Source organism: Delphinapterus leucas, chromosome 5 (genome assembly GCF_059928025.1).
Source record: "Delphinapterus leucas isolate spDelLeu-1000000601 "Yukka" chromosome 5, BTC_Dleu_Yukka2, whole genome shotgun sequence".
NCBI classification, from domain to species: Eukaryota; Metazoa; Chordata; class Mammalia; order Artiodactyla; family Monodontidae; genus Delphinapterus; species Delphinapterus leucas.
Genome location: NC_143133.1, coordinates 51,699,865 through 51,712,978, shown reverse-complemented (window position 1 = coordinate 51,712,978; position 13,114 = coordinate 51,699,865). Strand labels below are relative to the sequence as shown.

General features: G+C 36.2%; 1 protein-coding gene across 3 annotated transcripts in view; it reads right to left on the bottom strand.

Moving 5' to 3' along the window:
* Positions 1–13,114, bottom strand: part of ZCCHC4 (zinc finger CCHC-type containing 4) — a 48,178-nt gene that overhangs the window by 23,784 nt on the left and 11,280 nt on the right. For all 3 annotated transcript variants that reach the window (XM_022566555.2, XM_089911728.1, XM_089911729.1), the window contains exons 4-5: positions 5,756–6,031; positions 5,150–5,230 (exon numbers count right to left, since the gene is read on the bottom strand). In XM_022566555.2, coding sequence (XP_022422263.1) covers positions 5,150–5,230; positions 5,756–6,031 — 357 coding nt within the window. The remainder of the gene's footprint in view (positions 1–5,149; positions 5,231–5,755; positions 6,032–13,114) is intronic.

Below are 13,114 nucleotides of genomic sequence, written 5' to 3'. Positions count from 1 at the left end.
CTGACTCAGAAACAGAGTAGCTATCAAGGAAGCTATGCTAGGACACCACAGTACTATACCTTCAGCTTTTGTCTGCAACACACACACACAGGTTTACAGACACAAAGAAAAAAAGCATCTGTGTATTCCACAGGTTATAAAACAACTTTATCCACATCCCCTACTCCCTATTCTGACCAGGGGATTTGAACTACAGGCTCAAGAAAGGTAAAACTTCAAGGCATGGCATTTAAGGCAAAAGAGTTAAAGGGCCATATAAATCTTTCAAATTAAAAGTACATCAGGTAAGATGCAAAGAGTTCTGGAAAATGTGTACAACGATATGAATGTACTTCACTTACTTAACACTACTGAACTATACACTTAAAAAATGTTTAACATGGTAAATTTTATATTTACTATGTGTACTTTATTGTAATTTTTTTAAAAACAAGTAAACAGGGCAGTAGCAATGAACAACGGATAATAAAATTTTAAAAAACAATTTATTTACAATAGCAACAAAAAGAATAAAGTGTTTAGGAACAAATTTAACAAAAGAAGTACAAGTCTTGCACACTGAAAACTACAAAATATTGTTTAAAGAACTTAAAGAATATCTAAATAAATGGAAAGACATCTCATATTCATGAACCAGAACACTTAATATTAAGATGAAAATACCCCTCAAATTGATCTATAAATTCAATTCAATCCCTATAAAAAGGCCAGTTGGCTTTTTTGTAGAAACTGAGAAGGTAATTCTAAAATTCATATAGAAGTGCAAGGAACCCACAATAGCCAAAGCAATCTTGAAAGAGAATTAAGTTGAAAGACTCACACTTTGCAATTTCAAAACTCAGTACAAAGCAACAATAATGAAGATAGTGTGGGACTGGCATAACGACAGACATAGATCAATGGAATAGAATTTAGAGTCTACAAATAAATCCATACATTTATGGTCGTTTGGTTTTCAATAAGGTTCCAAGACCATTCAATGGGAAAAGAATAATCATTTTAACAAATGGTGCCAAGGCAACTGGATATCCACATGCAAAGCATAAAGTTAGACCCCTACCTCATACCGTATATAAAAATTACTCAAAAGAAATCAATGACCTAAATATAAGAGCTAAAATTAAAAACTCTTAGAAGAAAACAAGTGTAAATATTCATGACTTTGGATTAGGCAATAGTTTCTTGGTATGACACCTAAAACACAAGCAACCAAAGAAAACAGAATGATTGGACTCCATCAAAAGTGAAAAAACACAAAGAACAGGAGAAAATATTTACGAATCATATATCTGATAGGGGTCTAGTATCCAGAATACATTGAGAACTCTTTCAATTCAACAATAAGACAAATAACCAATTTTAAAAATGGGCAAAGGACTGAATAGACATTTCTCCAAAAAGATAAACAATTGGCCATAAGCACATGAAAAGATGCTCAACAACATTAGCCACCAATAAAATGCAAAACAAACCACAATGAGACACTACTTCAAAAAGACAGAGAATAACAAGTGTTGACAAAGATGTGGAGAAATTGGAACTCTCATACATTGCTGTTGGTAAAGTAAAACAGTGCAGTCACCTTGGAAAACAGTTTGGGAGTCCCTCAAAAAGTTAAACATAGAATCACCACATGACCAAGCAATTCTACTCCTAGGTATATTTATGGCCTCAGTTGTGTCCCCTCAACTAATTCATATGCTGAAGCACTGATCCCTCAGTCTCTCAAAAGGTAACTATATTTGGAGAGAGGGCCCTTAAAGAGGTAATTAAATTAATTTTTAAGCATTTAGCTTTCAAAAATTTTTTTAATTGAAATATGATTGATGTACAATGTTATGTTAATTTCAGGTGTACTAAGAGGTGACTAAGTTAAAAGGAGGTCATTAGGGTGGGCCCCAATGCATATGACTGGTATCTTTATAAGAAGAGGAAATCTGGACACATAAAGAGATACCAGGGATGTGCACACACACAGGAAAGAACATGTGATGACACAGAAGGCAGCTATCCGCAAGCCAAGGAGAGAGATCTCAGAAGAAACCAAACCTGGGACTTCCCTGGTGGCGCAGTGGTTAAGAATCCACCTGCCAATGCAGGGGACACAGGTTCGAGCCCTGGTCTGGGAAGATCCCACATGCCATGGAGCAACTAAGCCCATGCGCCACAACTACTGAGCCTGTACTCTAGAGCTTGCGAGCCACAACTACTGAGGCCGTGTGCCACAACTACTGAAGTCTGCACACCTACAGCCCGTGCTCTGCAACAAGTGAAGCCACTGCAATGAGAAGCCCGTGCACCACAACGAAGAGTAGTCCCTGCTCTCCACACCTAGAGAAAGCCCGCGCACAGCAACGAAGACCCAACACAGCCAAAAATAAATAAATAAATAATAAAATAAATTAAAAAAAAAAAGAAGAAACCAAACCTACTGACACCCTGATCTTCGACTTCTAGCCTCCAAAACTGTGGGAAATTTCTATTGTTTAACCCACCCAGTCCGTGGTATTTTGTTATGGCAGCCCTAGCAAATTAATACAATACCCAAGAGAGATGAAAACGTATGTGCTGCTGACAACTGACATATATTGTCTTGAATAATTCAGTTGTGGACATCTTTTTTTTTGTCTTTTTTTTTGTCTTTCTAGTACCTATATCTCCCCTTGTTTCAGTCAAACATCTATTTCCTATGGAGAATCCACTCCATAGCGCTCTATCTGCCAGGCCACAGTGATGATTCTGGAATGGCTATGTAACCCCAGGCAAGGTAGGCAGAGTACTCACTGGAGTTTTGCTGCTGGAGCTCTTGGGAAAGATTCTTTTTCTACTGGGCAGTTCAGCTGAGACTATGTAAGTTTAAAGCTGCTGCCCACCAAAGTCCTTGGCAGAATGAAGGAAGCTGTCTGAAGAATAAGGCCAGTACAGACAGAAACACAGAATGAGAGGTAGAGAGAGAGAAAGACAGAGCTCTAAAAAATTGTGAGGCCCAGGATCTCAACTGGACTGAAGCCTGTTATACCCTAGACTCCAGCAGTGTGAGCCAATACATTCCCAGTGACATAAATGGATTTCTGGGACTCTAAAGAAAGAAAGATTCCTGACTAATATGAATGCCTGACTCTAAATACATGAATAACCTGGAAACCAGTTATTAACGCATTTGAAAACTATTGTGGAACAAAGCAGGGGGATAGGTGGAAAAAGGGCAACCTAGAAGGATGACCAGAGAGAAATATAGGCTATATAAGAAAGGCTTATATACACTTCCAAAAGCAAAGTTATTTCCAGAGGATAATTTAATTTTGGGGGCCAGACTGACTGGGTTTGAATCCTGAGCTGGACATTTATAAACTGTGACTTTGGTCAAGTTATTTAATTTCTTTGTACCTCAGTTTTCTATTCTGAGGAAAAGGAGAATGTTAATAGTATCTGCCTTATAGGTCTGTTGTGAGGATCAAAGGATTTAGAATAGGGTTTGACAAGTGACAAGTACTCACTAAATACTAGTTATTGTTAATATTGTTATTATAAGACCTCAAAAGTTAAATTTCTACCTTTAAAATAATACATTTATAATAATTTAACAATAATACTTTAGGAAAGAAACACGGTAGTTAAAAAAGAAATTGAGATATTCATACAATGGGATATTATACAACCATAAAAGGAAGTACAGTTATATGCTATGACATGGAGGAATTTTGAAAACATTATGCTAAAGTGAAAGAGGCCAGACATAAAGGTCACACATTGTATGATTCCATTTATATAAAACATCCAGAATAGACAAATCCATGGAGACAGAAAGCAGATTAATGGTTATTAGGGGAAGTAAGGAGTTTCTTTGTAGTGTGATTAAAAATGTTCTGGAATCATGGGTGATGGCTGCAAAACCTAGTGAATATACCAAAAACTGCTGAAATACACACTTTAAAATGGTAAATTTTAGTGAATTATAACTCAATTTAAAAAAAGAATTTGAGTTTAAGAAGAAGTCCATATTATCACTTATGGAATTCCATTTTCCCGAGGATTACTCACATCAAGCAGGTATTTGTAAAGTGTGTGCTAGTCCTGTTAATATGGGATGAGGGTTACAGAAAGTGTGGGTTATTTCTGAGAAACATATGTGCTTATATTAGATAACCTAAAGTTGACTTGGAAGTCTAAAGAAAAATAAATAACGAAAGCTGTACATTTTATTGTGACTTTCTACACTTTAAAAATCTGTCTGCCTGTTTTTAGGGAGAAAAAGCATATGTAATTTCATAGAGAACCTGAGTAATAATACTAGAGAGAATCCAGCAAATGCTGGAATATTGGCCAAATAGACTCTATCAGATTAAATAAAAAGAAACTCAAAGCCCGATTCCTTCAATACACTCAAGAACAAGTAAAATATACTGAGAACACGGTGTCTTACAGACTCACCATGAACTCCTGGAAATCAAACAATTACAGACACTAGGAAGAGTACTTCAAGTTTACAGAATCAGAGAGTCTGAGGATGGACACATGTGCCATCCTGTGTTGTAAATCAAACGTCTGTATCTTCTCAATTACCACCAGAGGGGGGACTCAAGATGTGGTCCACTGTCTCACCTGTTTGTTCCAACACATCAGGTGCCATTTAATTCTGACCCTCTCCCACAAAGCTTATCTGTTTGTTTATCCTCTGCCTCGGGACTTTTCTATTTCCTAGTTAGCGCTCCCTTCACTTCAGGTCATGTCCAGTGAAAGACAGTATGCATATCATCCAGTAAAAATATTAAAATACATGTCTTATCCCACTTAAAACATCATGATGAAACAAAATTCTGGAGGAAATTTGGAATTACCCTTGAAAAATAAGTATATTAGAAGAAATTTCACTCAATTGAAATGTATCTCTAAATTATAAGCCAAAGACAACTAGACATATTCACAGAGAAAATTTAGGAAACACACTAGCAAAAGGAGAAATCTACCACCTCCCTGTTTGAAATATGGAAGATTACATGTTGAGTCTATATGACTAAAATGATACCTTATAACCAATCACTACTTCTAAATGTTAAGTAAAGGATTGTAACAGGATTAATAAGACGAAAACATTAAAAAGAAACAGAACACAATGAAGGAGAATAAATATTATACTTTGTAAACCTACCGAAAATCAATATCCAATAAAAGGCTTTTAATGTTAGACTTCTTGTCACCTGATGCTTTCAACCTGATCAGCTCATGCAACCTAAAGCAATTAGTGAAAGCAAATTTAATAAGAAATTACAAATGCCATAGATAACAAGAAAACAAAAAACCCATCAATGTTCTCCTGATATTTCTAATATTTCAGTGAAACACTGAAGAAAATTTGGCAAGTATAAGCAAGGTTTAAATTTCACAAATATTTTTAAAACAGTGGATGGATCTCATCTGAAACAGAAAACTCTAAAATAATAAATAACTTAAGAATCAAATCAGAAAGAATCTCCTATCATGTACCAGAAATCTACAAAGATTTCTCTCAAATGGAATAAAGATTACAAACTCCTCAGAGAGGGACCATGCTTTATATTTCCTTTGTACACTTGAAGCTTCATGTCGTAACCTGCACATAGTATTGGGTTGGACAAAAAGTTCATTTGGGTTTTCCATATCTTACGGAAAAACCTGAACGAACTTTTTGGCCAACCCAATAAATAACTACTTAATAAATTTTCTTACAGTTTAAATAGTGGTGATGGGAGAATGTTTAAAATACCATATAACATACCTCGGTGTCCCGACACACAGTACTCTTCTGAACCCAAGGGTAGAGAGTAGGTCTACCAAGAACAGACAGCTCCTGTCAGCAAACAAATACTGGGCGTTTGTCTTCTTGTTTTCCAGTGGATAAAGGAGTTGACTGGGCCTTTTTAGCTGGGTGATAGAAATATCACCCACTATCTGATGCTTGCGATGCTTTTCCTCATCATCTGGCAACAGCAACTGCTGACATCTTTGACAAAACTTTCTCTGAGACAAGGGCAACTCAATAAACTTCAAGTACCTTCAAGACACAACAAAACACAAAGGAATACATTTTAAGTTTGTTGCTTTAAAGACAATTGATTTTCTCCAGGTTTAACATGCAAAAAGTATTATTACTTCCTAAAGAGTACTGCATGAAGAAGCAAAGGTACGAAACAATCTGTGGAATGTTGGCTAGGATTTATGTCTGGCTGCATACCTACAAAGTGGAAAAGAATCAGCGATTTCTTAAAAATTGAGATGCTCCAATTTAGTCACTGCCTGAAGATCAATATCCATTTAAAATGTGAATATAATATATTATTCAAACAACCTAGTAGTAACGGAGACTACTATCACCTTTAAATTTATTGACAAATCCATGTGTTCTAACTTGGAGGTGTTAAACAGTCTGGCTCAGTAAGACAGTCATTTTCAAATGAGAAATTAAGATCATTCTTCAATTTCTTATGGCATACATAGCAAGAAAAATTACCTCCTAAAAGAAAAAATGTTCCCACAAAGTTCCTCTATTCTTAGCAGTACTGATGGAGGCAGTTCTGAGAAGCTCACCCCAAAGCAGCAAAACAATAATCAAAGCCTTAAGAAATACGATACCAGATAGCCTATTTGATCCCTTTCAAGTCATCTTTATATCTGATTTCAAAGCCACTACTTTGGGTTTTATCCCCCCTCTTTCCATTTTATTACTGATGATTAAAGAGAGAAGACAATCACAGTACGTTTTTAAAACTGCTGATTTTGTATATGCAATCCAGCTAAGAATTCACAGTAAGATGGACTTCCCTGGTGGCGCAGTGGTTAAGAATCCGCCTGCCAACGCAGGGGACATGGCTTCAAGCCCTGGTCCAGGAAGATCCCACATGCTGTGGAGCAACCAAGTCCATGCACCACAACTACTGAGCCTGTGCTCTAGAGCTCGCGAGCCACAACTACTGAGCCCGCGTGCCACAACTACTGAAGCCCGCGCGCCTAGAGCCCCTGCTTCGCAACAAGAGAAGCCCCTGCAATGAGAAGCCCGTGCGCCACAACAAAGAGTAGCCCCCGCTCACCACAACTAGAGAAAGCCCGCTCACAACAATGAAGACCCAAAGCAGCCAAAAATAAATAAATAAATTTTTAAAAATTTAAAAAAAGAAAGCAGAATAAGAAAACAAAAGAAAAATAAGTAAGATTATCATGGCTCATAGAGGGTCAGAAATGTCTAGATCTAAGCATGTCAAATAGTGCACTAAAGAATTCTTAGAGTTTGAAAACAGTCATATGATTTCAGTTGAACTAAACTCTGAACTGCACTGTAAAAACTGTGAACTTAACATAGAATCAAAGTGGGTATTAAAACTTTCTGTATATAAGCACAGTTTCACTTCAAAGCACCCAAGGCAGTGAGAAATAGGTATTCTGAATGGCGATAGCAAGAAATAAGCTCATCATGCTGGTAATTTGTTTCTATTTCTATGATAACTGTTCTTTTGACAGCTTTATCTATGACTGGAAAGAAAAAGGAGCATGATATTAGAAGAAACGTTAATAGTAATTCAAAGTAAGAGTGTCAGTAGAGAAAAGGGCCCCTAAGACATGAGATGCAAGTGGAAGGAACCAGCACCTTCCTTGGCAACAGACACACTGAATTTACTACTATTACCATTCGTTAGTAGCTGTTCATTGTTGAAGACTTCCACATTCAGCCACGAAAAAGCAAGAGAGACCAGATTTACCATCCTGGCCCTCAAAAAAATTGATAAAATATATGAAACCACAGTTTTAAGATACTGGACAAAAGAAAAAAGTAGGAAAAAAAAGATATCGGACAACTGGCAGCCCAAACAGCGAACGCCGAGAGAAGGGAAGAGGTGAGTGAGCAGTGCAGCTGCTCAGCTTCCTGCCTGTGGAGAGCTGGCTGCACAGGATGGAGGCCCCAAACACAGCACAACAAGTTGATGAGGTAGAGTTTTGAAATCGTGGAGGCCAAGGCAGCTGGATCCACAAGGCAGAGCACTGGATGGTACGCATGGAGTACACGGAAGGCAGACAGCAGACACTGAGCTAGTGCTCCAAGGCCTGCTGAGATTCCCCTCCAGTCTATGCTGAGCACTGATTAGCAGATGCGTGAAAAGACTACCTACCAAGAGAGAGAGGACTGCTGGAAATGAGCAGGTAGAACAATCACCCAGGGCCCAGAGTGAGAAACCTCTGAATCCACAAGGATGAGGTAGGGCGCTCAGGACATACAGCCTCAGGAGTGGGAAGAAATCAGCCCCTACCCCAAGGCTGCTCTGGTCCTCCAAAAGGCTTAAAGATAAGCCTTCAAAAGCAAGGGACTATAAAGGATCAGACAGTAAATATTTTGAGCTTGGCAGGCCATCCATTCTCTCTGTCACGACTATTCTATCGCTGCAGCACAAAAGCAACCACAAACCTGAACAGAAATGAACAGGCATGGCCAGATTTGGCCTGCAGACTGTCGTTGGCCAACTCCTGCTCAAGAGTATCAAACATTAGCCAAGTAACTTAACTGTATCTTAGAACAAAGCTCAAAAATAGGTAAAGGAATAAAAAATATCCAGTATACAACAAGGTAAAAATCACACTGCCAGCACTGAATCAAATATAACCAGGTATGCAAAGAAACAAGAAAACATGACCCATGATTAGAGAAAAAAAAAAACAAAAAACCAATCAATTCAAACCAACTCAGAAATGACAGAGGTAATATAATCAGTAGGCAAAAACACTCAAGCCATTTTATTATAACTATATTCCATATGTTCAAGAAGGTAGAGGAAAGCATGAGCCTAAGGAAAGCCATGGAAAATATAAAAAGACCCAAATCAAACCTATAAAGATTTTTTAATTGTCTGAAATGAAAAATAACCTTGATGTGACTAACAGCAGTTCAGACACTACAGAAGAAAAAAAAACATTGGTGTACTCGAAGGCACAGCCTTAGAAACTATCCAAAATGAACACCAAAGGGCCTAAATACATGAAAATGGACCCCTGAAAGGGGGGAGGGGGAGGAAAATTTTTTGAAAAAAATTATGGTTAAAATTTTATAAAATTACATTCAAAGATCAAAGAAGCTCAGTGAACCCCATGCACAAGAAATGAAGAAAACTATAAGATACATTATAATAAAATTATTTGAAGATCAGTTGATAAAGAGAAAAATCTTAAAAGAAACCAGAGGGAAAAAAGACATGGAAGAACAAAGATAAGAATGATACCAGATTTCTCACTGGAAATTAGAAAACAGTGGAACAATACCAATTCTGTACAAATTCTTCCAAAAAACAGAAAGGAGGGTATAATTCCCACTTCATTTCATTAGGCCAACATTACTCCAATACCAAAACCAGAAAAAAAATTATAAGAAAACTAAACACCAATATACTTCATGAACACAAACTCAAAATTATTAACAAAACTTTAGTCAATCAAAAACACATATATAAAGACGGTAATACATCATGACCAAGTGTAGTTGACCCCAGATATGCAAGGTTGCTTTAATGTCTGAATTCAATCAGTGCAATGCACCATATTAAAAATCAAAAAAATAAAAGATCTCATTAGATGCAGAAAAAAGCCCTTGACAAAAATCAAACACCCATTTGTGATAAAGAATCTCAGAAAACTAGGAATAGAAGGGGACTTCCATAACCTAATATAGGGCATCTAAGAAAAACTTACAGCTAACACCACTGATGAAAGACTGAATGCATTCTTCCTGAGACTGGAATAAAGCAAGGATGTCTACACTTACCATTTCTACTCAGCACTGACCAGGGATTCTAGCCACTTTGATAAGACAAGAAATAAAAGGCACAGATTAGAAAGGAAACATTAAAACTTTACTCACAGACATGATCATGTATATAGAAAGTCCTAAGAAAATCTTCAAAAAAGCTGTTAAATAAGTAAGCTTATCAAGTATAAAAGATAATATACAAAATCAACTCTATTGTTACAGACTAGCAATAAATAATCAGAAACTGAAATCTGAAATATAACAATTTAAAATAGCATTAAAAATATAAAATATTTAGGAATAAATCTGACAAGAGACATATAACCCCAGTACACTGAAAATTACAAAATGTCATAGAGAAAAATTAAAGATGACTTAGTAACTGGAGAGATATACCATGGCTATGGATTATAAAACTCAGTATTATTAAGATGTCAATTCTTTCCAATTTTATCTATAAATTCAACACAATTTCAATTAAAATCTCAGCAGGACTTTTTCAAGATACTGAAAAACTGATTTTAAAAAGTTCAAAAGCCTGACCCTATTTCATATCATATTTAAAAACTAAGCAAGGATTTCCCTCCCGGTCCAGTGGTTAAGACTCCATGCTTCCAATGCAGGGAGCATGGGTTCAATCCCTGGTCAGGGAACTAAGATTCCACATGCTATGCAGCACAGCCAAAAAAAGAAAAGAAAAGAGAAAAAGAAAAACTAAGCCAAAATGCATCACAGACCTAAATCTAAGAGCTAAAACTATAAAACTTCTAGAAGAAAACATAGGAGAAAATAATAATGATTGTATTTGGCAAAGATTTCTTAAATAGGACTTAAAAAGCACAAAGTATTAAAAAAAAAACCCCAATAAATTGGAAATCAAAATTTTAAACTTTTCTTCAAAAAACACCCTTATCGTAAGCAACAAAAGAAAAAATTAATTGGACTTAATCAAAATTAAAAACTTTTGTTTTGCAAGGGATACCGCCAAGAAAGTGGAAAGACAACCCAAGAACGAGAAAATGTATGCAAATCGTGTATCTGGTAAAGGAACTGCATCCACAATACATAAGAATACTTACAACTCAACAATAAAAAGAATTAGACCAACTAAAAAATGGCAAAGGAAGTGAACAGACATTTCTCCAAAGAAGATATACAAATAGCCAATAAGCACATGGAAAGATGCTCAACATCATTAGCAATCAAAGGAAATGCAAATCAAAACCACAATGTGATACTACATCACACTTAATATGATGACTATAATTTAAAAAATAATAATAAGTGTTGTGTAGAACGGGGAGAAACTGGAACCTCATAAATTGCTAGTGGGAATGTAAAATGATGCCGCTACTTCGGAAAACAGTTTGGTAAGGTTAAACACATTTATCATATGATCCAGCCATTCTACTCCTAGGTATTTACCTAAGAGAAATAAAAACATGAGTCCATACAAACCCTTATACACAAATGTTTGTAGCAGCTTTATTTGTAATAGGCAATAACTGGAGGCAACCTGAATGTTTACAAACAGGTGAAAATATATCCATACAACACAGTATTATTCAGGAATAAAAAGGAATAAACTAATGATACAAACACTTAAACATGGATGAACATCAAAAATATTTATGCTAAGTAAAAGAAGCTAGACACACATCCCCTCAAAAAATACTATATGCTGTATAATTCCTTTATATAAAATTCTAGAAAATGCAAACTAATCCATAGTGACAGAAAGCAGATCAGTGGTTATCTGCGGCCTTTGGGGATGGAGGAATATAGGACAATGGTAGAGGAGGAAACTTTTGGGGGTACTGGATATGTTCATCTTCTTAATTGTGGTGACGGTTTCATGAGTAGATGGTTTCATGTCAAAACTTATCAAACTGTAATTTTAAATACATGCAACTTATTGTACATAAATTATTGTACTTCAGTAAAGCTGAAAATTTTGGGGAAAAAATGTTAATTTCTCCCTAACAACCCACATTCCTCCAGGGTGCCCATACACCCCTGTTTGCCCAGGACAGTCCCAGTTTACATCTGCTGTCCTGGAGTTCCATCTAATTAGTGCCCCCTTTTACTCACAGAAAGTATTCTGGCTTGGATTAAAATTATATGGGCACCCTACTTCCATCATATTGTAAAAATTAAATCAAATTCAAAAGGTGCTATACCAAAAAAATAATTTCAATTAACTAAAAAATAACTAAATTTTAAAAATACATGTTTTCATAGTGATATTAAAAATAAAAGAACAATGACCCTGATAAGTCAACTCTGTAAGTTGCTGGGGTACCGAATCATTATTCTGAAAACAAACAATAAGAGGGGAAGAATTAAACATTTATCTTGACTTCCCAGATGAACCGTAAACACGGTTAAGTCAACAGCTGATGAAACAAAGTTCTTCTTTAAAGAATCGCAGCTAATAAATGCATAAGCGATGACAGGAATTTGTAAACCCTTATAACTCTAGGCAATGATCATCAATTACTGCTGAAATCATTAGAAGAAACAGTGACATAGAACTTTATAATGGATGGTATAGGCTGGCCTATACCTGTATGACCTGAACACACAACCAATCTTATAACACACTAAGTGAACAGCCAGACATTATCTGCCTTTTGATGTGATATAAAAGGAAACAGACCACACAACTTACAGAAGAGGTTGCTCCTAAAACTGAACTCGATTCTGGGGACGCCTCTACTTTCCAAGAAATACAGGGGATAGAATAAATGTTAGCTGACACTATAGGATGCAATCAACCAAATTCAGAATATGGAAATTTCTATCAGACAAATGACTCTGTTTCTTCAATGAATAAAAGATTAAAGATATCAACCAATTGCCATGTGTAAAGCCTCTATGGATCCTGATTTGAACAGACGAATTATAAACTGGCATTTATGAGGTAACCAGAGAAACGCTGAACGCTAACTGCATGCTACGTAATATTAAAAAATTGTTTATGTTTTAGGTATTTTAATAGTATCGTGATCATGTTTCTTTTAAAGGCCTTATCTCTTAAGATACATAGAGAAGTGTTTCCAGGTAGAACTATATAATGTCCAGATTGGAGGTCGGGGTAGAGGGTACAGGGGAAACAAAATTAGCCTCGTACTGATGACTGAGGAAGCTGGGTGTGGGTGCAGGAGGTTCTTAGTATACTGTTCTCTCTGCTCTTGCGTATGCTTGAAATTTTCCTAAATAAAAGGTATTAAGAAGTGCTTTAAAGGAAAGGGAAGAGTTAAACTCAAAGAAAACAAAGACAACTCCAGAAGATCACTAAGCAAGAACTGGGTTGTACTCTGCCCTAAAATCATGTGAGACTTGGTTTTT